This window comes from Rattus norvegicus, chromosome 8 (genome assembly GCF_021556685.1).
Source record: "Rattus norvegicus strain SHRSP/BbbUtx chromosome 8, alternate assembly SHRSP_T2T, whole genome shotgun sequence".
In the NCBI taxonomy this organism is placed as follows: Eukaryota; Metazoa; Chordata; class Mammalia; order Rodentia; family Muridae; genus Rattus; species Rattus norvegicus.
In genome coordinates, this window is record NC_141541.1 from 129,270,315 (window position 1) to 129,295,615 (window position 25,301).

At 50.9% G+C, this 25,301-nt stretch overlaps 2 protein-coding genes across 26 annotated transcripts; one reads left to right on the forward strand and one right to left on the reverse strand.

Moving 5' to 3' along the window:
- Window positions 1-3: 3 nt before the first annotated feature.
- On the reverse strand, window positions 4-25,301 carry LOC148004392 (uncharacterized). 11 transcript variants are annotated; one of them, XR_015628144.1, is made up of 6 exons: window positions 25,018-25,272; window positions 13,557-13,628; window positions 12,861-12,976; window positions 5,005-5,145; window positions 2,934-3,162; window positions 830-1,511 (listed from the first exon to the last, which is right to left on the reverse strand). XR_015628144.1 is itself a non-coding variant. In XM_087564231.1 (4 exons), the coding sequence occupies exons 1-4, from the start codon at window positions 25,123-25,125 to the stop codon at window positions 5,133-5,135; spliced, it is 309 nt and encodes a 102-aa protein (XP_087420357.1). In that variant the 5' UTR covers window positions 25,126-25,272; the 3' UTR covers window positions 4,443-5,132. The 11 variants fall into 11 exon arrangements, 2 of the variants coding, with proteins under 2 accessions (XP_087420357.1, XP_087420355.1); XR_015628142.1 differs by having other exon boundaries at window positions 830-1,599; XR_015628143.1 differs by lacking the exon at window positions 2,934-3,162 and having other exon boundaries at window positions 830-1,599; window positions 25,018-25,279.
- Window positions 8,901-21,257, forward strand: Ackr2 (atypical chemokine receptor 2). 15 transcript variants are annotated; one of them, XM_087560229.1, is made up of 6 exons: window positions 8,901-9,011; window positions 12,072-12,183; window positions 12,820-12,992; window positions 13,486-13,559; window positions 16,282-16,470; window positions 18,695-21,242. In XM_087560229.1, exon 6 carries the CDS (start codon window positions 18,705-18,707, stop codon window positions 19,851-19,853), a length of 1,149 nt encoding a protein of 382 aa, XP_087416355.1. In that variant the 5' UTR covers window positions 8,901-9,011; window positions 12,072-12,183; window positions 12,820-12,992; window positions 13,486-13,559; window positions 16,282-16,470; window positions 18,695-18,704; the 3' UTR covers window positions 19,854-21,242.

Consider the following 25,301-nt stretch of genomic DNA (forward strand, 5'->3'; position numbering starts at 1 on the left):
TTAAATAAACAAAGTAAATAAATTCACAATGCAGAACCCCTCGGGTAAGCTCCCTACCCTGGGGAAACTTACTCCAATCTCTCTTCGGGGTGTTCACTTTGCTTAGTAAAATTTTGCTTGAAGCTACCTATGTCATTCTATTGAATTCATTTCTTTGAAGAGACCCAGAAGTCCCTATAACACATGGGCGGGAAATCTCTAAGACACACCAGTAGTGCTGACCATGGGGACAGGCGGCCTCAGGGGGACCGTAAAGCCAGTAGTCAGACACACAAGCTTGATCATGAGATGTTTTTGGTTGAAGACCTGGTTCTGTCATATCCTAGTTCAAATCCCCTTTGTCTCTGTGCCTCAGTTCTTCATTCTGAAGGAGGAGTAACTAACACAATCCAAGAATTAAAGTTAGTCATGATGTCGCTGGGGAGGTAGACAGAGAGGGTTAAATAACTTCTGTGTGTGTGTGTGTGTGTGTGTGTGTGTGTGTGTGTGTGTGTGAGAGAGAGAGAGAGAGAGAGAGAGAGAGAGAGAGAGAGAGAGAGGAGGATGGAGGATGGAGTGTCCCTATATCCACCTGGAGCTCGGTTTTGGCTACTGACTTCCAAGGATCCTAGAACAGTGAGAGCCTGTTTCAAAAGCTAAGATTACAAGCACCACCACCACACTTGTCTTTTTACCTGAGTGTTGGGAACCCTCACTCAGATGTTTGTGCTTGTGTGGCGAGTACTTCACTGTCCAAGATGTCTCTACAGCCCCAGGGACAGCAAGACTGTGCAAAGGCTGACTCTCTTTTGTGTGAAGGGAACTGGCTGCCTACTTGATGACTTAAGGTGGGGCATAGACAGGCATGTTTTTATTATCACATCTCATTGGGGGCTAACATCAAGCTGTCATTTTACTACTATTCTTTCATAAGCTGGGGTTAGGTAGATTTGAGTGTTTAAGTTTCAAGATGTCACATGTTGGCTAGAGGAACGTTCAAACAGTGGCACACACCACAGGTGCTGTGACAGCGTATCACATAGCTGGTCCATAGCTGGTTAGGAGAGGGGAGCCACCTTGACCTTAGGGAGTTCTCCGGGATCCTGTAGCCCCGCTTGACACTCCCCGTAAGCCTGACAGGCTGACAGTAAGCACAAAGAATCTTGAAATCAAGTCCAGAGATCATGTCCACCCTCACTCATTCCTGGATATGCCCCTGGGCAGAGTTTCAAAACTTCGGTCACTACGCAGAAGAGGCTTATGAAAGTAGGGGAAGAGTCACAGCCAACTCTGCAAATGTGAAAACAGTGGTGTGTGTTCTGGAACGCAGGGGAACATTTCTTTTTTCCAGGTGTGCCAGTACCGGGGCGGGTGGGAGTGGGGGAGGGGGCATCAAAAGCATTTCCCGCAGCGGATGAAGCAGGCCGCCTCCCCTCCTTGTTCTCGTCCTCCGGTCCCGTCTGTCCATCCATATGTCCGTCCATCCGTGTAGTGCTGTAGTGTCTGCAGCCTTCAGCGCCAGATTCCCGGACCTCTAAAACCAGGGGGCAGATGAAGCCAGCCGGGTGGTTAAGTGCGATTCGTGGTGGGGTCCTTCAACTGGACAAGTGCTTCAGAGCCCTGTGAAACGCCAAGAACCCTTCAACTCCCCGAGGTTGTATTTTCTAGAAAAATGAGTCAGGCTAAACCGCCCCTGAGGCTTCATAGCTGTCATGTCCTCTGCCGTTTGCCAGACTCCGAGACCGCACCCAGGCCCCAGCTCCCAGCAGCCTGTCCACTGTGCAGACGCAGCTTTCCCTATCGAGTACGTTTCCTTGCCCTGCTCTACGTTTCCCGTGAAGCACGTGACCCGGGTAGAGCCCCCTAGAGCGGCTCCTGCAACCCACTTGGCATGGAAGGGGTCAGGATGTTTCCTCAACTGACTCCTTTAGGGGTGCTTCAGTGGTAACGTGAGGAACCGTGTTTGATGGGGTACGACCTGAGCTGCAGGGTGGTTTGAACGTGAAATGTTCCTACAGGTTCCTTTAATGTCATGCTCAGACTCCAGCTGGAGGCTCTGTTTTGGAGACGAGGTGGAACCTCAGTGGGGTTAGACCCTGAGGTTTGATAGCTGGGTTCTACTTCTTGTCCACTCTCTCTTTCATGATTGTTACCACACTGAGACTTCTGGCTCCTGCCACTGTGCCTCCCTGAGCCCAGACTCCTCTAAGTCACTTCTTCTCGGGTATTTGGTTACAGTAGAAACCACTGAGGTTTCCACTCAGAAAGCAGAGACAGGCTCCCAGGAGCAAGCTGGCTAGATGGCTTTCCTGCATCAGGGAGCTTGGGCTCCAGTGGGAGACCTTCATCAATGAACCTGGATGAGAATGGTGGAGTGATAGCCCCCCAACGTCAGCCTGGAGGTTCCATACATGAACAAAATGTGCAGAGGCACAGGGAGAGGATACATGTTTGGATTCAGAGCATGGGGTGCCGACAATCAACTGGGTGGAGGCTGAGGGTGAGGCTTAGAGTAGTCAGGTCCAGATCCAAGTCCTGTAATCTGCATGATCTTAGGTCTCTGTAATTTTCTTCCTTTTAAAATGGAGCTGAGAACAGAGCAGACAGGGGGCCTACATGGATCCTTAAAGTAGTGCCTCCAGCCCAATTACTGGGCTGTTCCTTATTTTTATCTGGGCTCTGGCCCATGACAGGCCCTTGGGGATCAGAACTTAATGGAGAGTTGGAATGTTGCAGATCGAGAACCAACTTATCTTGGGCTGTTCTCAGCCCTCCTAGCATCTGACCTGCGATCTTTGTGATTGTCAGGTTAATCCTTTTGAAATGTTTTAACTGAACAGACCCTCTAGCTTTCACTAGCATAATAGCTAAGAATGTTACCAGCGAGAATATGAGACCCACGGTGAGATTTCCCCCACTCTGAAGTAGCAGGCCTACCTGATGTCTCTACTAACCTGTTTGAAACGTGCCTTGTTTTATGACTTCCTTTGTTCTGTAACAGTTCATAAAACTGTTTCTGGGGCAAGACGAATCCAGAATCCATGGTCCTGAGATACCGTAACTCATATTTGACTCCTTGAGGGGGAGCTGTTTTATGTGGACAGTGGGTGAGGAGGTGAAGACCTTATCTTTTTCTCAGTGGTTCATTAGCAACCAATGTCTTCGGTTCCTCTGGGCATTGGCCTTGGGAGAATTGAAAACAGTTCAAAGCAAAGAAATTGGCAGCTGAGAGCTGGCAGCCACTGGTTGCCACCGCTGTGTCAGTCTGCCTAGGAGTCTCACCATGCAGGAGAGCAGCCAGCTGCCAAAGACAGATTCTCAGAGCCCAAGCCAGGGTGTGACTTTGGAATGTCTACTACTTGTTTTTACGTTTGTTTGTTGTTAAATATTTGTAATTTTATTCTTAACTATATGTGTTTGCGAGTGTCCAGATAAATGAGTGCCCATGCCCAAGGAACTCAGAAGAGGGCATTGGATCCTCTGCACCTGGGGTCTGTGAGCCACCAGCTATGGGCGCTGGGAACTAAACTCAGGTCCTCTGGAAGAGCAACAAGCTCTCTTATCTTTCCAGCCCTCTTCCCCTCCACCATGTTTTTTTTCTCTGTGGGCCGGTCCAGGCTAGCCTTTGCTACGTAGCTGAGGATAACTCCTAGTCCTCCCTCAGGGTTTATAGGTGTGCATCCTGCTGGGCCAGGCAGCTGGATCTTCAAGAGAGCAAGCAGGACGTTCTCTGTCTTAGAGGAGTGAACAAGACCTGAGGTAGGAGATCTGGGAAGAGGGGGAAACAAAGAACTAAACAAAACAGTCACAGAGAGAGGGAGAGTGGAGGGTGTGGTGAGTGTGGTGTGACTTTCTCTCTGTGATCCCTGGTACCACACTCTCCAGAGACGCACAGCCTATCCCAAGAGCTCTACCACAGAGTGCCCACTAAGGGATTTTGCTGGCACTTGCGAGCATGTGCATGTGTGTACAACAGGAACAGCATTCACCTTATTTTGAGGCAGGGTCTCCCATTTGCCTGAGACTCCGCCATTAGACTAGGCCTGAGACTCCGCCATTAGACTAGGCCGGCCAGCCGCAGGAGAGGCCAGCACTGTGCCTGGGCCTGCATGTGAGTTGGCGACTGCCTCCCTTGAGCATGTGTCACGTGTTTATCTTTTAAACCTAGGTTTCAGGTATCAAACTCAGGCCCTTCTGAGCCCTGCAAGGCAAGCGCTTTACCTACTGAGCCATCTCCCAAGTCCCGGGAGATATTTTGGTAAGCAAATTAAAAAAAAAAAATCAAACCAAGACAAGAGACTGAGGATTGTGGGAAGGGTTATACATCCTTCCCTCAGAGGAAGCAAGTCCTTTCTTCCTACAGTCCAGAGCTCCACTGTGACTGGATGTGCTGACGACACAGGTTGGAAGGCCAGAGAGGGCCACTGTGTAGCCAGCGGACATCTCATCAAAGTGTGAGTAAAGGTGGGTGCTCACTCAGTGTCTTTTATTGCAGGGCAGGTGTGAGTTTAGGAGCCCAGAGTGGAGGAAGACAAGATGATCCTCACATGCTTTGTGAAGAAGAAGGGAAAAGGAGAGAGAGAGAGAGACAGAGGATGAGGCAGGCCCAAGCAGGGTTGCTGGGCCAGGCACTCGCTTGCTGAATGCGGGCAAGCTGTTGCAGATTGCAGATTGCGGATTGCCCCGTGGTGGGGACAGGGCCAGGCATGCTGTGCAGAAAAAGGCCCCTGACTAGAAGCTACTTGTAGCCTAGTAGGGAGTCGTCTATACCTGAATAATAGTTTGGCTGCCCTACACATGGAGAGGAATCTGAACGTGGGGTCGGGAAGACCTGGAGGGTTTAGGAGGTGGGAGGGAGGGGCTAGAGCTGGGAAACCTGAAGGTAGGCTACAGCCAAAGGTTCCTGGGCTTACACTCTGGGCTCTGCAGAGGAGAGAAAGGAGCAGGGTGTCTCCAGAATGCCTCTAGAATGAAGCCCACGCCCACGCCCACACGCCTTGCCTCTGAGCTCCATTTTGGACTCACTGGCTGGTCTTGTTATGGTTGGTGTAGAACAGCTGGTGACCATCTCTGGGGCGGAGAACACTTCCTCTCAGTGCCGAAGGAATTTGGGGAAATGCTGCCAGCTGTCCATGTAGACTTCCTGGTCATCATCACTCCGGAGGCCTGGCAGAGGATGATGGAAGCAAAGGACTCAGGGCCTGAGGCTGGTGGCACTGGAAGGAGATGCATGGCTCGAGGACAAAGGAAGCTGATATGGGGAAATTCGGGGCTTTCTGGAGGGGTTCTTGGTTTCATTAATAAAAGCATTTTAGTGCAAGTCACATGGGAGCGCATGGACGATTTTATTAGAGTTTAAAATGAACTGCCCAGGGCAGGTAAGCTGTAAATGTCAGTGGCTGCCTGAAGAGGAGGAAGGGGGAAGAGAAAAGGTCAGGTCATTCCCTCCACTCCGTTAGATCAGCACAGGGGTCAGACGCTGGCGGGAGGGAGCGTTAGGAAAGAGTGTGGAGAAAGCCTACATAGGTTTCAGCCAGCCTGAAGGAGACAGAATGACCTCAGAAAGCTGGCACCTCAGAAGGGTGAGAACACCCCACTGAACCTCGTGATGCTACAGCTAGGAAGGACGGTTAGGGAGGTGGGGATTCTGGAAGGAGGGGTCTGGTATCTCCTTAAAAGACTAATTGTTCCTCCCGCCTTTATAGCATTGCTAAGGTACATCTGCCTTCCAAGAGGTCGTCCCTTCTTCCCGAGCCTCCTAGCCAGGTGACTGACCTTCTAACTGTAATGTTAGGTGTTCATCCAGGCCAGAGTTCCTTAGCTAGTTCCCTCCAGTTTCTTATGGGTTTTCAGTGTGGCTGGTGTCTGAGCCCCGTGATGGCCTGACTTTTCCTCCCTGACTCCCTTGCCCACCAGTTTCAGGGAAAGGCCAGTCCTGCTGGGAAGGTGCTTTGGTGAGTTCCATGGAAACTTGGCTGCCCATGCAAAGCTGTGAGCTTCACCAGTCACCTTTTCTACACTCCAGAGACTGTATCATTTGAGGTTCCACAGCTGGGGAGTGACACACAGGCTAGATGACAGCTGCTGGCCATCACTCAGCTGGACAGGATGCAGATGTGTTGAGATATTTAAACAGGGGTGGAGACAGCTGGGCCAACGAGATAAGTTGTGATAGTCACAGAAACAAAGAAATGACCCAGTCTATAATCTGCACAAAAAGAGGAGAGCCCACTCCACTTCTAAGTCATTATGGGAACATAAAGTTCTCCAGAAGACCTGGCCAGCGTTCTTTAAAACCACCAAGGCTGGGGTTGGGGATTTAGCTCAGTGGTAGAGCGCTTGCCTAGCAAGCACAAGGCCCTGGGTTCGGTCCCCAGCTCCGAAAAAAAGAAAAAGAAAAAAACAACCACCAAGGCTAGACATGACACGGCAAGATCATGGTGCTGCTCTAGGATGGAGGGACTAAGGAGACTCAAGAAAGGCCAGGTGGGATCCTGGTTTAGATCCTCAGCCATTGATAGGATGGTTGGTGAAATCAGAATCAAATGTGTTCATTAGTCCATTTCATTTTGGTATTTCTAACAAAATACCAGTGGCCAATACAGAGGTTGATGGCCAGCGGGAAGGCTCGACGGGTAAGGATGCTTGCCACCAAACTTGACAACATGATTCTTGTTAGCATTCTGTCTAAGCTCCACCCACAGTTACCTGGCAACAGCCAGGTGTGCCTGACGCTATAAAAAGGACCTCTTCAGTCTCTTGTGCTCTCGTTCTCTTGCTCTTGACTTCCCTTCCCCCCCTCTCTCCCCATTCCCTTCCCCCATTTCTCTACGCGTGCTCATGGCCGACACCTATTCTTCTACTTCTCCTCTTCTCTCTGTCTCTGTCAGTCTCTGTCTCTGTCTCTGTCTCTCTCTGTGTCTCTCTCTCTGCCTTTCTCTGCCCTACTACCCTCTTAACTTCCCTCCCTATGCCCTTAATAAACGCTATACTATACCGACGCGTGACTGGTCTCTCAGGGGGAAGAGACGCCTCAGCATGAGCCCGCTGAGGCACCCTCTTTCCCTATACCTCATACACCTCCACCTCCATAGAACATATCTCCCCTCTCTATATCTTTTTATAGAGAGATCAATTCTGACCTCTGGAACCCACATGATGGTAGGATAAAACAGTCTCACAAGTTGTCCTCTGACCTCATCTGCACACATGCTCATATGAGCGCACACACACACACACACACACACACACACACACACACACACACACACTATTTTTAAAGGAAATAAGTTGACTTAGCTTGTGTTCTGGAGGGTCAAGTGTGTGGGGCCAGCATCTGACCCACTCTGGTGAGAGGCCTCCAGGCAGATGGCATTACAATATTGACAGCATATCAGTGGCCAGGCAGGAAGCAAGAGCAACAGCCCAGACAACTGAACTCTTTTAGTAACAACCCATGCTTGAGACTCTCCAACACTAACCCCTCTGAGGTCATTGTGTCCCTTGAGGCACATCTCTTAAGGTCCCTCCTTCTCCTTCGAACAGCCATCCTGGGTACTAAAATTCCAGAATGTAAGTATTTAAGACATGTGAAACCATATCCAAACCGTGACACCTATCAGGTCATCGTTCATTCACAGGCATTAGCTCTCTCTGCTGTGATTATATGACACCAGCATTGAGGAAAGCTAGCTGACTTCTACACAAGGATACCCTTTCTAAAACAGTTTCAAAATAAGCAAAGAGAGGGGTGGATGAGGAAGGGCCTCAGGCCCTAGAAATTTAACTGTTCTCTGGGAGGGAAGCAGGCTCTGGGCTCTTGTAGAACACTCCCTGAGTCTTATTCTCTGATAACTGGTGTTACTCCTCTGAGAGGAAAAACCATCAGATCTTGCCCTCCAGTCCGGTGGTCTGTGGACCCAAGAGAAAGACAAGTACCTAAGTTCACATCCACTTCTCTTCTGAAGGGCCAAAGCTACGGTGCTGACGTGGGCCTATCACTTCAGGGATGGCAAATTCAAAAGGCAGCCTGAGCTACAGAGCAAGTCCAAGGTCAGCACACTACAAAGTGAAACTCGTTCTCTAAAACAGCATACGTATGGTTTGGTGGCGCACACATATACCCAGTGTCAGCGAGTTGGAAACAGGAGGCCTTCTTTGGCTATGTGACACTGTCTGGACGACTGACCAACCGGCCTACCAACCAACCAACCAACCAACCAAGACATCAGTCACCTCTAAGGTGGTGCACGGCCAGCTCTGAGTAAGCAACAGGGCAGTCACCCCAGCACTACAGTGTTATGGCTCCTTTGGAGGCAAAGCATTTACCAAACAGAGCACTGACACATGGCTTGGTGGCCTGGACCACAAGAGACAGGAGTCAGCCGCAGACTGCTGAGTGTATAGCCAGCAGCACATCACACCCGCCCACACTCATTCATTCATTCATTCATTCACTCATTCAGTCTTCCATTCATTGCAGGAGAGTTCCCCAGCTGGTTGAGGGAGCAGACAGCACAACAGGTAGCAGAATCATCTTGAGGTGGTGGGAGAGGGAAAGGAGGGGTGGTGCGGGGAGCCTAGGAGATGAAGCTACCACTTTGCTGACTGTCGGGCACATAGACACAGCACAGTGGGGAATCCCGCTGAGGAGCCGGCGGATGGACAAAGCTGAATGCTGGGTAGAGCTGGGAAGACCAGCTAGGTGCTCAGGAAGTTGCACACAAGCTGCAAGGTTGAGTTACTGTGCTTGGCTCACTGCTGGGAAGTTGAGCGCTGTGCTTCCCAGGGTTATTGGACTTTTCTTGGGGCACTCCTTCCTGGGGTGGAAGTCATTAGAGCTTGGCTCGCTGCAGCGGATGGGAGGACTTACCAGGGAAAAGCATAGTTCCCTAACCCCAGGAAACCAGGATGTGTGTCCTGAGATTCACATTCACTCTGAAGAAGAGGCAGCAGCCACTGGGTCCTCTCAGACTCCGGTGGACGTCCCCAGGCAAGAGCTTCTGGCTGTAGTAGGTCTGGCAGCCCTTGGGGTGGGTGGGGCTGCTCTGTGGCTACTGTGGTCCCAGGACCCTGGTCTGGGTACTGGAGGAGGGAGGCATGGGGCAATTTCCACCCCAGGGAGAGCTCCCCCACCTCTTCTTTGGGATCCTGCATTGTGAGTTCTCAGGGTCAGGTCTCAGAGGGGGTCCAGGGCCTTCCACCCAGGACTGTGATCTACTCTGTCTTCTTGCTGCAGTTTGAGCCTAGGTCTTGACAGTCCTACTGAGCCAGTCTCAGCTGCCATTTCCCAGTGTGGCACTGGAAGAGGGAGGGTAAGGGGGTCCAGTGACTCACTAGATAATCTTTGGGGTCCTGACATGAAGCTCAGGTTTGAACAGAAGGTAAGAGGCTTGCACGGCTCAGCAGCCCCAGGCGAGGTCTTTTCCAGGTGAGAAATCTATGCCTCAGAGGATTGGGTAGCCATGCTAGAAAGTACTTCTTATCTGTCTCTAAGGATGATAGAGGTGATGTGTTTTAAACTTGTCACAATGACAATGGGGGAGGTATTAATAAAAAGAGGAAGCAGGGAAGAGGCTGGAGTGCCTGTGAGTACCTGCTCTCTGGCGCTGAGAGCTGTGCTGGGAGCATGGCTGCTCCCTCAGAGATTATCAGCACCACGGACATTTTGCCAAAGCCAGGAACCCCTGAGGAATTCAGACTCAGGGAGCTTGGGTGGGTGGAGAGGTCCTATCATGCTGGGGACTGGTTAAGCAGCTCCTTCCTAGACCAACTGTGGCTGCAGACAGGTCTATGGGCAAGAAGACAGACAGGACATGCTGAACTGTCCCAAGAGCCATATTTGTCAGGGAGGAGTGTGGAGCATCTCCAACTTTTCTTGTGTCTATATAGTGCATTCATTCTGCACTGAACATTTTATTTCTATTTATCTGTGTGTGCATGTGCCTGTGGAGGCCAGAGGTCAACCTTGGTGTCATTCTTTAGGTTTTTTTGAGACAGGGTCTTTCACTGGTTTAGAAATTTGACACTTGACATTTTCAGGCTGGAGGGGTAGATGGCTTAGTGGTTAGAGGCACTTCCCGGTAGCTCACTACTGTCCGTGACTATAGTTCCTGGGGAGGATCTGGTACCCTCTTATGGCCTCTGTGGCCCTCAGGCACACATGAGGTACACATCCATCCAACCAGGCAAAATATTCAGATACATAAAATTAAAAGAAAGAACATGTTAGAAGAGGAGAGGTTGGGCCGTGCACATCTGTAACGCCAGTGCTTGGGATACAGAAATGAGAGTGCAGCAAGTGCGAGGGCAGCTTACACTGTGAGCAAGACTTTGCTTCAGTCAACAGATAAGTTAGGGGCATAGCCCACAAGGGTAATGATCCAGGCAGGAAGGCCAGGGCAGAATATGGAAGGGCCTTGGGGAGTGCCTAGCCCCATGGAAACATCAAGAAGGGTTATTGTTATCAGATTTGTCTAAATCTGTGTGAGTAGACCTTGCACAGCCAGGCTTACCGTGAAAGCTCTTCAATGTGGGCTTAAGGGGACATGGAGGTTATTGGAAGAGCCATTAACTCAATGGACAGACAGACAACAGCGTGACTTTGAGGAAACCAGAGCCCCTGTTGCAGAAGCGGGGTCGCTTCCTGTCTGGTTCTGAGGATGGGGGAGGTTTGATGATAGCACAAGTCTGCTGCTGTCGGGACTTTGGATTTCCAGGCAGAAGGCAGGAAAGGGGGCTGGAGGCAGGATGTGTGCCCACCAGTGCCCCATTGGTGTCAGCTCACCTCCCCAGCTGAGAGGTCCTGGAACCTGGAAGTCCTTTAGCTAGGGGCTGACTGGCAGCGTCTCAGTAGGAGCCTGTGCTGTCTGTGAGGGGAAGGGCTATTGCAGGGGCAGCAGCAGGGTTCTGACACTACGTCTTACAATGTCCTTGCTGTGTGTCCTTGGGGATGTCACCTCCATCTCTGTTCATTCCTTGAGGCAGTTCTGGCAGGTCTTAATGCCTCATGTTTGAATCAGAGGTCATAAGGGAGGCCTCTGGAGGCCGCTCGAAGGGGCGATAACTAAGGCTTGCAATCCCTTTCTGAGACACTCTCGTTAGGGCCCAGGATTGACTGCACGCTGAACTATACCAGCCAACTATGTCGCACAGTGAAGCTGACTGGTGGGGTCCTGGCTTTTCCCTGTAGGCTGGCTGGGCCTGAAGTTTCCAGAGCACCCCTCCACACCCACCAAACCCCTGACCCTGCATGAATCATCCTGTACCCGCTTCCTTACTCGTCAAGTCAGAAGCAGCAGTTGCCTTTGCTATGCCCCATGGGTGTTGGGTTTGTTTTTCCACCCGGGAACCATCAGCCCTTGAACCACCTCCCAGTGAGGCTGCTTAATCAGGAGCTGTTTACTACCCAGTTCCTTCTTGCTTCCATCCGACTCCCCATACTGTCTTTTCACAGACTCCAGGAGTGAGTCTCAGCTCAGCTAGGTTTGGCTGAGTGACTTTGACAACTCCCTTGGCTTCTCCAGTGTCTGGTCTCCTCGTAGAGATGACACTGCACTTGCCATGGTGAATGAATGCAAGAGAGAAGTCATGGGAACAGACTGTGACCTGTAGTAAGCCTGTGTAATTAATTGTTGGGTGGTGTTACAAGTGCTGACAGAATATAGTGACTGATGGTTTCTCACGCCCTTGATGGACGGAGGAAGGAGAGAGCCCAATACTGCCCCCAGGACCTTAGAGACAAGTGTCTGGTGCCTGGCACAGCCTCTCCGTGTGTAGCTAGGGCTGTCCCAATGTCTCCTGTGCCCAGAATGATGTCAAGAATGCAACAACAGTGTGCCAAGAGCTAGAGGGGCCGCCTGAAGCTGAGCTAGAGTGGCCTTTGGGCTTGGGGATCCCAAAACAATCGGGGAGCCTCCTGGGGGAGGGCTGAGTAGGTTGAGGTTCTGGTACTGAGATGGACATGCTCACAGAGTTGGCCCGGCTGTGCCTGGGAGGACACAAGATCAGAAAGGAAAAGATGAGTGGAGAGGGAGGAGAAGAGGTGGCCACACCATTTAAATCCTGTCGTTATCTGATGTCATTCTCTCCAGTCCTGCACTGAGGAGCCCTGGAGACACAGCTGCTGCACTTCCAGCCCCCAGACTTAGGAGGGGCCAGCTCTGTATCCAGAGGGTGAAGGAAAGCAGGCCAGGAGTACCCTGTGTGAGTGCTGGGGACTGGGCAGGGGTGTGCAGGGAGGGATGGCTTTGTAATGTGCTTAAATCATAGCTTGGTTCCTTGGTCCTGGGCAAGCCAGCAGAGCCGCTGCCGTTAGAATTGATCAGATCAGCTACTTTTACATTCCCGAAGCTCATCTTGTTTATTTGAACAGTTTGCACATTTCATGGGTTGCATAATTCCCCAGCACACCCTACTGGGATGGGTCGAGTTTAGCCCTTTGGGGGACCCACCTACTCAGCTCTTAGCTGGTGTCTGGTGGTAGGAGGAGGAGGGGTGCCTGACAGGAACTCTGGGGCTTGAATCCATGACTCAGTAAAGGTTCGACAGGCAACCTGAGTTGCGTGTGGGGGTATCCAAGCATAGAGAAACCCCAGTTGTGGCATCTGCCACATTTCTGGTGTCTCCTATCCCTGACTGCAGTGCTGGTTACTGTGCTAGCGCTCACAGACTGCCTGTCAAATCCATATGCCTGTTGTACACCTGCAGGGGCTGCCTCCGCCTGCCTAAGTTGCTCAGGGGTGGAGCTCCACTGTGAGAGCCATGCCCTTCAAATTTAAGCTTAGTCTGTTGGAAGGGGACCTCAGGCTAAGGGACGGCATTTCCCCCTTGGGTTTCCAGTCCCATCCAGCTCACTGGAGGCTTCAGGATCTGGGTGTTACCTCATCGTGCCTCCTTCACTCTCTGGAACATGGAAGTCACTGTGATAGCCTTTGCGCATCCTGTGAGGAAGTTCCAGCATTCTCAGGTCATCTATCATGGCCCACAAGGCCACGTGCTGCAAGGATGAAATGGTGTGTTTGTTTGATTTTGTTTCTGGAGGTTTTATTTTATTTTATTTTATTTTTATTTGAGATAGGGGTCAATGCATCTGAGTCTCACCTTACACTCGCTGTATGGCTGAACTTCTGATCCTCCTCCCTCAACCTCCTGAGTTCTGTCTTGAAGCCACATATACCGCCACACCCACACAGTACAGAAGACCAAACACTCCTGCTAAGCAAGTCATTATTGTCCTACCGGTAGTGCATCTGCCTCCGTGCCCCTAGCTCTCTGACAGGGAAGCTTAGCTGGAGTTGATCTTGACAGCTGGTATTGCATCCTGACCAACTGAAGCCCCTAAGTGATTCTCCAGATGCCCCCAAAACTTCCCCTGCAGGATCATCTTCACCACCTGCAGACTTACACTAAGGTGTAAACGACTCCTCCTTAAGGTCTTAATGGAGAAGCCGAAAGAGTGTAAGGGGGAGTGAAAATGACCAGCCTGGCCCTTCTTGTGAGTTACAGGACTGCACAGAGGCCAGGAAGGCACGTGCTACCCATCCACGCTGTGCACAGGGGCAAGGCTGCTGACTCACCTGGTAGGTGCTGATGGGAGTGTTGGTAGAGGCCTGTTGCTTCAGAGGACCTGGAGAGCTTCCCAGAGTGCCCTAGGGGGAGGGAGACCTTCAGAAGTGGCTTGGACCAGACAAAAGCTGCTGACTCTGACTTTGATCTAAACATCTGTTAGGTTGTGTATTTGCTAAAGCAAAAGTCAGGGACGTTGAGAAATTAGGTCAAAGCCAAGGCCAGGGCTGGAGGCTCAGAGAACAGCTAGGAGGCGGTTGTTATTGGCATCCTGATTGACAAGTCCTGAGCCTCAGAAGGGTTCTCCTCATCTGAACCCCCTCCTCAGCTCAACTCCTGACCAGGGATGGGAGGTGCTCAGGGCCAGGAGAGGCCAGATGCACAGGAGAGGGACGGGGGCCACCTCTCACCCACAGCAGAAGCAGAGCCACCTTTGAGGCTGGCCAGGAGATAGCTGGGGCCTAGAGAAAACTTCCCGGACATGCATTGGACTTCCCCAACATCTGGTCCCCATGCTACTAGATAGGAGCCCAAGGGTGGGGCAGAGGCGGACTGGGAGGGAGTTCTCCAGCGTTCCATGGGAGGAGTAAGGCTCCCAGACCAGTTTATTCTACCCAACCTCGTAGATGCTCAAAAAGTCCCATGTGGGCCTCCTGAGCCAACAGCTCCTCCAAAAATTCTTACAAAGTAAAAACAATCTTCGTACCAGAAATAGCCAGGGAAGACATTGCAACATGCGTGAGTCAGGTGAAAAAGCACATAAACCCTCACAGACCCGAGGCATGCCAGGGTGTGTTGGTGAGAGCTGAGGCAGGAGGATTGATGCAACCGTCAACCTCTTACGAAGTGAGACTCCCATCCATTTAAAGGCATAGGTAAGCATGCAAGCTGGCACTAGTTGAACTGGGGAACAGGAAACAAAACACAGAAGTTCAACAGGAACTGGTATGTATTTTATACCTTATGATGCATTACCACCACCAGCCTATGGGCCCTTCTGTAGGAGCTCAACACAACTCCCACTGGACCATGTTTTTGTCTCTTTCCCCCTCTCTTCCCCAAAAGAACAATGCAATGTATTGAACATAAAGGTCCCTACCCTTGGGGTCTATTTATTTCAGGTATGTGAGTAAACAGTAGCTGTCTTCAGACACACCAGAGGAGAACATCAGAGCTCATTGCAGATGGCTGTGAGCCACCATGTAGTAGCTGGGATTTGAACTCAGGACCCTTGGACGAGCAGTCAGTGCTTTTAACCGCTGAGCCCCTACCCTTGGGTTCTAACAGGGAGTGAAGTTAATTCTATATCCTTGACCGAAGAGCCTTCTTCATCTAAGAAGGAGGGTTATCCTCTTGACTAAGCACATCACTTTCTGACAGACAACATGGGGCAGGGAGTAAGGAAGCAGCTCACCCCACCTCTCTCCCTCTCCCTCTCCCTCTCCCTCTCCCTCTCTCCCCCCCTCTCTCTAGTGTGTGTGTGTGTGTGTGTGTGTGTGTGTGTGTGTGTGAGAGAGAGAGAGAGATGTTCCTGTGTGTAGATGTGTGTATGTAAGGTGTGTGTATGGTATGCCTGTGTGTGGTATGTGCCTGTTGTATGTTTGTGTGTGTGTGTGTGTGTGTGTGTGTGTATGTGTGTGCATGTGTGTAATTCAGTACAGAACTGAGCACAACCTTTTCACTTTATTTATGTTATAGCTGATGCTATTTTCATGTTTCAGTATATAGTGGTACATAGGTATACATGTGTGGAAGCTTTCTAGATAAGACATCAAACGCACAGGCCAAAAACAGAGACAGGCAGGGATGGGATTATATCAAACACTGCGGAGGAGAGACTCATCAGAATCCCACAGGGATCCTACAGGGTATCAGAAATTATTTACAAACTATTGATCTATTAATACGGGAGTGTATAAAGGGCCTTAAGCCATCACCTGCCCCCAATCCATCTTGTTTTAAAACGAGCAAATGATTAGCTGGGCACAATAGCACGTGCCTGCAATCTCAGTGCTTGGAGGATACAGGAGGAGATCAGGTCACCCTCTGCTACGTAGCAAGTTCAAAGTCAAAACAAATCAAAGCAAACAGAGCAAAGCAAGCCAAAGGCAAGAGAGGGTAAAGACATTTCTTAGAGGAAGACACCATGGTCAGTAGCACACCCAACCGTATCCCCACAAAAGTTAACATTAGTAACCATCAGGGAAATGCAAATCCCACCACTATGTGGTGTCACTCCACTCCGGTAAGAATGACTAATATAAAAAAGACAGAGGGCAGGGAGCTGGAGCCTGGTCTGCACAGCCAGTTCCAGGCCATCCGGGGCTATTAGAGCTGGGGTTTGGTTTCCAAACAAAAGCAAAACAGCAGCAGCAGAAAACCCTTTTGGCTGTGACAGACGGAAATGAGAGGCTCGTGTTCTGCCGGAGGGGTGTAGACAAGTGCAGCCACTACATACTTTGAGTTTAGCCAACACCCCGGGTATAATACCCCACTACCATGGCCAGCAACATGCAGAGTCTCAAAATAACTTCAGAACAGAACCACCCACAAGATGTATGCATATGAGCGCTCTAAAATTCTCACAGGAGCTGAGGGATGAGCGACTGCAGAAGGCGTGAGAGAGGCTGACGGACGGGGTGAGGGTGCAGTCATCGTTGGGGAGCAGCTGCATGGCTGCATGGTGCACTGACCGCTCACTGCACATGATTATGTATTTGTGTATATTTTCAAAAGCTTGAAGACAGACTCTCATCAGAGACAGAGAGAAGCACCCGTCCCACAGCCCTGCAAGAGAGGAGTTGGGGCAACAAGGAGAGAGGATTCTGAGAAGAGAGGAAAAATTAGCAGAGAAAACGACGAGACAGTTCGCAGCTAACCCAAGCTCTCTAGCCGGTGACAGAGACCGGATACCGCAAGCATCAGGTAAGGCCAGATGGGACCAAGCCCGGCTGTTGACATCGACCCCACAGACAGGAGTGTGAGGAGTCCAGACTCCTTCCTAGCTTTAACTATGGTCCAGGGGATCTGCTCAAAAAATGACACCTACTTTGCAAGGCACACAAAGAAGGAATCCAGGCCGCAGCGCTGAAGACTCGGGGTGTAACGAGGAGCCTTGGGAACCAATAAACCAATGGCAGTCATAAGTCAGGGTACCCGTGGACATCCAGTGGCATTGATTGGCTGGGAGATAGCATACCAGACACCACGGAGTGGAGGAGAAGAGTACAAAGTTACAAACCTCCTGAGGAGTTACATGGTTGGGGGCTTGGTCTATGATGGGGTTACGGGGAGCCCTCAGTGATCTGAGGTGATTGTTTATAGCCAATGGAATGCCTTTATTCCAGCTGGCATTGGGACCCGAGTATAGCACTGAATGTCCAAAGCAAGGGGTACTTGAAAGCAAAAACCCACATCCTGACATCTTACTTTGTAGTAAAAATATTTTTTTTTATCCCAGCCTGGGGCTTCTTCCCTGCCTTAGACCATTTATATTCCTGTATGAAAAACACACACAGCCTTTATACTTTAATATGCCTTAGGCAGCACAACAGCTGGGCAGCTGCCTACCCTGTATGCTGTTCGAATCTACTTCCAATAACCCCAAGTTATCTCTTACTATCTACTATGTTCCAGCTGGGCTGCACTTATCCCAACTGGGCAGCCCTCTGGGCTGCACTTATCCCAACTGGGCAGCCCTCTGGGCTGTTCTCTTGGCCCTCAGCCCATGGTGGTGATCTTTCTCCCTTCTGCACAGTCTTCTTTTTCCATGGCTGCTCTCCTCCCTCTTCTCCAAGTTCTGGAAACCTCAACCAGGGGCTGGGTACAGACTCCAGGTCATGGCCACCCCCCTTCACTTAGCATTACAATAGACAGTACAAAAACAAAACCTCAACCCACTTGGCAGCTACAGGGGTGGGGAGAGGACCTTCCAGCAAGTAAGCTCTTTAACAGGAGGCAGAATAAGCTCTCTGGACGAGGGGGCTTCTGTACAATCAAGCAATTTAACAAGCTTAACAAGCTAAAATAAGCTGCTATCTGGGGCATCTTGACCTTGGGCTTCTGGAGTAGAGCTGTATAGTTTCCCCAGGATTCTCCACCAAGGAGATCAAGTTCTAATCAAGCCTAAAATGGCTTCAGCAAGAATACAAGATGGGGGAATCTTTTGCACTGTCTTGCCCTTGTCTTGGAGAGGGGAGCAGGGGTACATGGACATCATTTGGCAGACATTTGGCTGTTTTTTTTTTTTAAATCTGTTTTGTTTTTAAACCAAATGTAGGCCTAGGTGATCTGGAACTGGCGGTGTAGGCCAGGCTGGCTATAGACTTGATGTTTCTGCCTGCCTCTGTCTCCATGCTTTTGTCTCTGATCCAGAGGAGACAGGTGGTTTTCTGGGGCCAAGCTTGCAGGCACTGGACTGAGTCGATGGTCCTATTCCAATTCTGAACTCAGTGGCGTCTGCCCTGCTCTCGTAGCAGAGACTGTCTGGAAATAGCTTCAGCTTGGGCATGAGCTACACTCCTGGAGCAGCATGTACTAGAAACTCCTATGCCAACCATGCCACCGCACAGGCCATTTGAAACCCAGTAGGTAACAATGGCCAGATCCTGGCCACCTACATGCTGACAATCCCAGTCCACATGTTAAAAATCTCTGGAGAGGTGACAGCCCTGGCCAGACAGTGCTCCCCTAACCTGCCCAGTGAAAAAGTGGAGTCAATCTGCACTGCACCTCAGCTTGTGCTGTGTGTGCTGGGGGTCGGGTGGGGAGGGGGAGTTCAGGCATTTAGTCACAGCATCAAGAAAGGTATCGACTTGAGGAAAGGTGGGTTATTTGGCTCAGGGTTTTGAGGGTATACAGTCTTTCATGGTTTAGGCTTTTTTCTCTAATCTCTGTGTCTGTGTGTGTTTAAATGTTCGTGTGTGTGAGCATGTGCGTGTGGATGTCAGAGGACAGGCTCATGTCAGTTTCTTCTGAGCTAGTGCTGGCCTGTGAGCTTCTGATGCTTCCTTCTCTGTCTCTTCCTTCAGGATTGTAGCTGTGCCTTCTGCCTCTAGCTTTGTGTGGGTGCCGAGGATGTGTGCGCGGCGAGCGCTTTGCCCGCTGAACCATCTCCTCAGGCCCTCACTGCGGCTTTTGTTTCCTGCAGAACTCGAGACATGCCCACCATCGCTTCTCCCCTGCCTCTCGCCACCACCGGTCCTGAGAACGGCAGCTCCATCTACGACTATGACTACTTGGATGACGTGACTGTCTTGGTTTGCAGCAAAGATGAGGTCCTGTCCTTTGGCAGAGTCTTTCTGCCGGTGGTCTACAGCCTGATCTTTGTGCTGGGCCTGGCCGGCAACCTCCTTCTCCTGGTGGTATTGCTCCACTCTGTGCCTCAACGACGACGGATGATTGAGCTGTACCTGCTGAACCTGGCTGTCTCCAACCTCTTGTTTGTAGTGACGATGCCCTTCTGGGCCATCTCTGTGGCCTGGCATTGGGTTTTCGGCAGTTTCCTGTGCAAGGTGGTGAGCACTCTCTACTCTATTAACTTTTACTGTGGCATCTTCTTCATCACCTGCATGAGTCTGGACAAATACCTGGAGATTGTCCACGCTCAGCCCCTCCACAGACCCAAGACCCGGTTCAGGAACCTGCTTCTCATTGTCATGGTGTGGATCACAGCCCTGGCTGTCTCTGTCCCAGAAATGGTCTTTGTGAAGGTCCACCAGACCTTAGATGGTGTGTGGCACTGCTATGCCGATTTTGGCGGACATGCAACCATTTGGAAGCTGTACCTGCGCTTCCAGATGAACCTCCTGGGGTTTCTCTTCCCACTGTTGGCCATGATTTTCTTTTACTCCCGCATCGGTTGTGTTCTGGTCAGGCTGAGGCCACCGGGACAGGGCCGGGCTCTGAGGACGGCTGCGGCCCTGGTGGTAGTCTTCTTCCTGCTGTGGTTCCCGTACAACCTCACCTTGTTCCTGCACTCGCTGCTGGATCTGCATGTCTTTGGGAACTGTGAGATCAGCCACCGTCTGGACTATATGTTGCAGGTGACAGAGAGCCTGGCCTTCTCCCATTGTTGCTTCACCCCAGTCCTCTATGCCTTCTCCAGTCACAGTTTCCGCCAGTACCTTAAAGCGGTTCTGTCCGTGGTGCTGAGACGGCACCAGGCACCTGGCACCGCCCACGCCCCTCCATGTAGCCATTCGGAGAGCAGCAGGGTTACTGCCCAGGAAGATGTGGTCAGCATGAACGACCTTGGCGAGAGGCAGGCTGACATCTCCCTTAACAAGGGGGAGATAGGAAATAATTAATCCCCGGGTCTGGGAACGGTGGTTCTCTCTGAGGGACAGCATGGCCGTGCTTGCTGCTTGCCCCAGTGGTTTCCAACCACCAGCAGTCTTTGTTCACTACTGCCTCTCCCTTCTTCCACTTCCTGATCCCATACTCACTGATGAACCACTGCAGCTCTTCACTGATCTCCGCTTCCGTCCTGGCGCTTCTGTGGCTTTTCCTGGCCCCCGGCAGCCAATGAGGACACTCCATTCTTGGCCATAAAGGCCATAAAGATATAAAACCTTCAAGGGCTATGTGATAAGTCTGTGACTTTATCTCCACCATACTCGCTCCTGGTCTTTGGGTTCAGGGTGCACCGGCTTCTACTAGTCCGGAGCACTCCATGTTCATTCCGTTAGGGGAAGTTCAGCTACGGCATCTTCCTGGACTTCTTCCTTCACCCGACCTTTCTCTCCTTGGGAAGAGGTTGGCTCATTCCTTCACTTCCTGGGGCCGTGACTCAGATCTCGCCTTGTTGGTGAGGAAGGGGGCCCCGAGGGAGGGGTTCCGTGCCCACCCTGCTTAATGCCCTGTCTACACACCTGATGCTCACCTGGTGCTTCTGCACCATGTTCACTCTGTACAGGGATTTCTCTTGTGTTCCCTGCTGACTGCCTTTAAGCCCACCCACGAGGAGAGGAGAGTAAGGCTCTCTCGGTGAATGGCTTGCTGCTGTCCTCAGCCTCATACCACAGAAGCTTGTGTGTGGAAGGCTTTTAGAAGGCTTCTGTGGAATGTGAGCATTGCATATTTCTGGGAACAGCCACAGGTTCTCCATCCTCCAGGGCCCCCTTCTCTGTAGCTCACTCAGACGGGAGCACACCTTCCTGCCCTTGTGTTTGATTTGAAGGCACTGGAGACACTGTAGCCAGATGACAGTCCAGAGGTGCACAATCCTGCAGGGGGAAGGGGGGGACCATCCCAGCTCTGGTCTTGCAGTCTGTGAGTTGAAGTTTGAAGATTTATCTGGACTTTACAAAACGTATGTTGGTGAGCAGCCGCCCCTTAACACATCCTGCTGAGAAAACTGGGTTTCCACGTGTGCATGAAACTAGATCCCTGTCTCTCCTCTGGTACAAAGGTCAGCTAAAAATGGATCAAGGACTCTTAACATACAACCTGAAGCTTTGAAACTATCAGAGAGAAAAACAGGGGAAACAACTGAAGACATCATCAGAAGCAAGGTCTTTCTGAACAGAGCCCCCATAGCCGGGGAATACTCAGATCGCATGAAATTATAGTCTTCAGGGTTCAGGGAGAACTTGACCAGCATTCACCTAACGGGGTCCAATATCCAAACTCTACAGGGAACAAAAAAGTTGGCAAAGTCAAGTAATCCAATAAAAAAAAATGGGTGAGTGATCTGAGTTATTCTCTCAAAAGAAGAGCTGGTTATACATGAAAAACATTCTGTGTCTTTGCCCGTCACAGAAATGTAATCAAAATGATGTGTGTTTTCGTGCACGTACATGTCAGTGTGTGCTTGAGTGTGTGAGTGTGTGTGAGTGAGTGTGAGTGTGTGAGTGTGTGTGTATGTTTGTGTGTGTATGTGTGTGTGAGTGTGTGTATGATTGTATATGTGTGTGTGAGTGTATGTGAGTGTGAGTGTGTGTATGTGTGTGAGTGTATGTGAGTGTGAGTGTGTGTATGTGTGTGAGTGTATGTGTGTATGTGTGTGTATATGTGTGTGAGTGTGTATGTGTGTGTGTGAATGTATGTGTGAGTGTGTGTATATGTGTGTATGAGTGTGTGAGTGTGAGTGTGAGTGTGTGTGAGTGTGAGTGTGTATGTGTGTGTGAGTGTGTGTATATGTGTGTATGAGTGTGTGAGTGTGAGTGTGTATGTGTGTGTGAGTGTGTATGTGTGTGTGTATGTGTGTGTGTGTGTGTGTATGCCCATGAGTATGTATGTGCCAGAGTGTGGAAATCAGAAGACAACCTCATGTCATTTCCCAGGTGCCATCCACCTTCATTTTTTGAGACAGGTTTTTCTGGCTTTGAACTCCTCAAGTAGACAAGGCTGATCGCCCTTCCTCCCTTTTCAACAGCTAGATAATACCTGTAACTGCACCATGCCTGGCTTTTTAATGCAGGTTCTGGGGTCAGACTCGGCTCCTGGTTTTTGTTCAGGTTCTTTCCTGACTGAGCTCCTCTTCAGCCTATGGTACTTTCTCGGCAGCATCCAGACATCTCACACCCTCTGCCTCCTCAGCACCCACCACGCCTTGCTGTTCTCCGCACACTCTGACCTCTCTGTTCTGCCCCATTCCTTACTTTAACACAGCTTACTTCTAGCCAGGTGAGCCCTCACTCATCTAACAAGCCATTCCCACTTCCCCTGGGGAAGGTCACCCTGCCCCATGCTCTGGGTGCAGGTTGAGCAGAGCACAGTCTTAGACTGTAATGGTTTGGATCTGAGGTCCACATGTTGAATGCTTGGTCCTAGCATGGTGGAGCCTCGAGAAGGTGGGGCCTTGTAGCAAGCCTTTAAAATCAGGGATGGGACGTCAGCCTCTTTTCTGCCCCATCCCCTGCTTTTTTCCCTTAGTGGCTTATGAGTTGAGCAGTGTGCTCAGCCCCTCCCATTACCGGCTGACACACCCACCAGCATCTCAGCGCAATGTCTCTTGCGCTGCAGCCTCCTAAACCTGAGGCAGAATAACCCTTTTCTCTTTAATCATTAATGATCCAGGTGCTCTGTTGTAATACGATGCTGACTAATGCATGGACCAAATTACAATTTTATAGTTTCACTACCACAGGGATTTGTTTGGGGATGGGCATGTGACCCGGGCAAAAATCATCAGAATGGAGGCATGAAATTTAAATGGGGAGGGAGTGAGGTCCAGTTTTTCAACAAGTGAAATGAGTAGCAGGAATGAGTGAGCAGACCCTGGGGCTGCAGCACCTGCTCTCCACAGCCAAAGCTCGGCTGGGGCTCATCCCAATTCCCCAGAGCTGGCTTGACCGGAAGGAACATCCACCAGCAGTCCCTTACCCAATGCTACTTTGTTACTTGCAACTTTAAGATTCCTGACTGAAAGATACTCTGTCGCCCAGTGCTTGCTTGCTGGCTGCCTGACAAGTCTACCTGAGACCCTTCTCCAGGGAACCCTCAGCCCCAGAACTTCTGTTTTTTCCTGAGCTAAAGCACCTTGTGCTTCCCAGCCCCACAGAACGTCACATAGACTGCTCATGCCTTACAGTATTTGCCTTATGCAGAGGTACAAGGCCTGACACAGGGAAGGAAACTTCTAGATAAGTGATGTGGAGGGTAGGGTGATGGGAGACTGAGTTCTTGGAGAGCAGAGATTGCCAGATGTTGCTACCACTGCTTGGAGTATACTGGATGCTCACTGAGTACTTTGGGGGAAAGTATCAGTTAAATTTTCTCGTTGAGGACATGGGGGAAGGGTATTAGAACTCCTGAAACCACACATACCAGGCAGACAGATGAGCTATGGCAGCAGGACCAACGTCTCCCGAGTCCCTCACTTTGTTCCCATGATGCATAGATGGGATGGGACATGGTACAGCAGGCGAGGGGGTCCAGGAGCCTTGTCACCAGCCTTGGTGATGTATGTGTGTCTGTCTGTGACATGCCTGAACGTGTGTCTGTCCCTGACAGTATGTTGTGTGGGTTGCATAAATATTTATAGCTGTGGGTGTGAATGGGTTCAGAATGTGCATCTGGTATGGGCCCACTGGCTTTCTAACTGTTCCTACATGTCTAGGTACGTGTGGGTGTGCACCTCCTGGGAGAGAGAGACTCATAATCAGCAGCGCTCTGAGGGAGAATTAGCTGTAGACGTACGCTGCTGCTCATTGTTATAGGGACCCCGTACTGCAGCTCACCTGTCTTCACAGGCCAGGCCGATGAGGGGCCTCTCCTCCCCACCCCTATTTCCAGGCCTGGACATTGCTCTGCTCCCTGCTCTGTCTTTACCAGGCCTACCAAGCCTGGCTCCCTATGGCGCCACCCAGCCTTAGTCAGCAGATTCCAGGCTGTGTGGGGCTGCTGTGCTCTTCTCGACACTGGCTGAAGGACAGGGCAGGAGTGACTGCCTGCAGCTAGGCTGCTGGTCCCTCAGCTCCGTGCTTTGAGGCTGGAGTGTTCACAGCTGTGATATGGATAAATCTTTTCCTTTCCAGGTACCAAAAAACCATTGCAAGAGAGTTGTTTTATTTCATATTGTTCTGTCTTTACGGATTTTGGGGGTGACTAGATCTTACTGTGACGCCTAGGCTGCCTTTGAACATGAATCCTCCTGCCTCAGACTCCTGAGTGCCGAGTCCCTGGTGTGCGCCATCAGCCCCAGCTGAACAGATGCCTCTGGTCTGGCTTTATTGTGAGCTGTCTCCAGGGAGAGAATCCATTTCTGCTCTCTCCTCGGCGATTCTGAGAAGGAGGGAGCTGAAGAAGGGGACCCAGGATGGCTGGGTCGTGTCAGTGTGACAAGTTATACCCTTTGCTAGGGCTGTCTCCATCTGCCCTCATAGACAGGCCCCAGAACTACCAGAATCAAGGAATAAACCTGCCAGAATATGTTAACCTGCCCGTTTACTTCTGCCCACCAATTCTCTAAGTGTGCGCAACGTGATAGAAACGATTTCCAGCCTTGGCAAGTTTACTTTGTTCTCAGATTGTTTCCTGCCCTTCCATGACCTCAGCATTCCGGTACGTGAAACAGGTGACCTCACAGCTAGACAAGCTTTCCAGGTTGGAAGGACGCGCAAGTGGTGGCACAAGAGCTGTGACTGGCCAGGCAGGGACAGGCTGCGGACAAGTGTGCCGAGAAGATCCTGGAGAATGGGGTCTGGGCAGCACAGATAGCCTCACCACCTCAGGGCTCCAGGCAGAGGGCCTTCTCTGACCCTGCTCTGTGTCCTCTCAGCCTGCCTGCTCTGTCCTGAGCACTGCTTTGACTCTAGACAGAAGCCCAAGCTGGGGCAACTAGCTGTGTGACACTACACCAAGAACCACCTCTCTCTAGTGAGGTCAATGTGAGGTCTGAGAGAGCCCCAGCCTTACAAAGGTAGCCTGACTACTTCTACAAGGTTAGGAACACAAGGGGAGGGGATGTGCCTGGACATGAGAGAAGGTCTGGGGTAGACAGCTGAGAGTTATGACAAGTGAGCTTACCAATGGTCCCCATGCGGCTATCCCTACGTCCAGTGCAGTGGGCAGAGAAGGGGGCAACCTCTGTGGCCTTGCCAGGCTGCCGTTGCTGTGTGCTATCCAGGGGGGCATGGAGCAGGAACCTGGTCTGTGAGTGGACTGGGCTTGCTGAGGTCCCGAGTCTCCTGAGTCGGAACCAGAAGCTCTCAGCTGCTGCCGTCAGGGCAACTTTGCCAGAAAGTGCTTCTTTTCGAAGAGGACCTTGGACACTGTGTGAATGAAGGGTGAGGGTGTCGGGCCTGGTGTGT

Bases quoted from the DNA above. Each gene is read 5' to 3' on its own strand.
- Ackr2 (XM_087560229.1), top strand. From the start codon at position 18,705: ATGCCCACCATCGCTTCTCCCCTGCCTCTCGCCACCACCGGTCCTGAG.
- LOC148004392 (XM_087564229.1), bottom strand. From the start codon at position 25,125: ATGCCCCCCTGGATAGCACACAGCAACGGCAGCCTGGCAAGGCCACAG. The intron at 13,629-25,017 runs GTAAGCTCACTT...CCCTCCCCCTAG, and splicing joins TAGCCGCATGGGGACCATTG to GGCACTCTGGGAAGCTCTCC. The intron at 12,977-13,556 runs GTGAGTCAGCAG...TCATCCTTGCAG, and splicing joins CTCCCATCAGCACCTACCAG to CACGTGGCCTTGTGGGCCAT.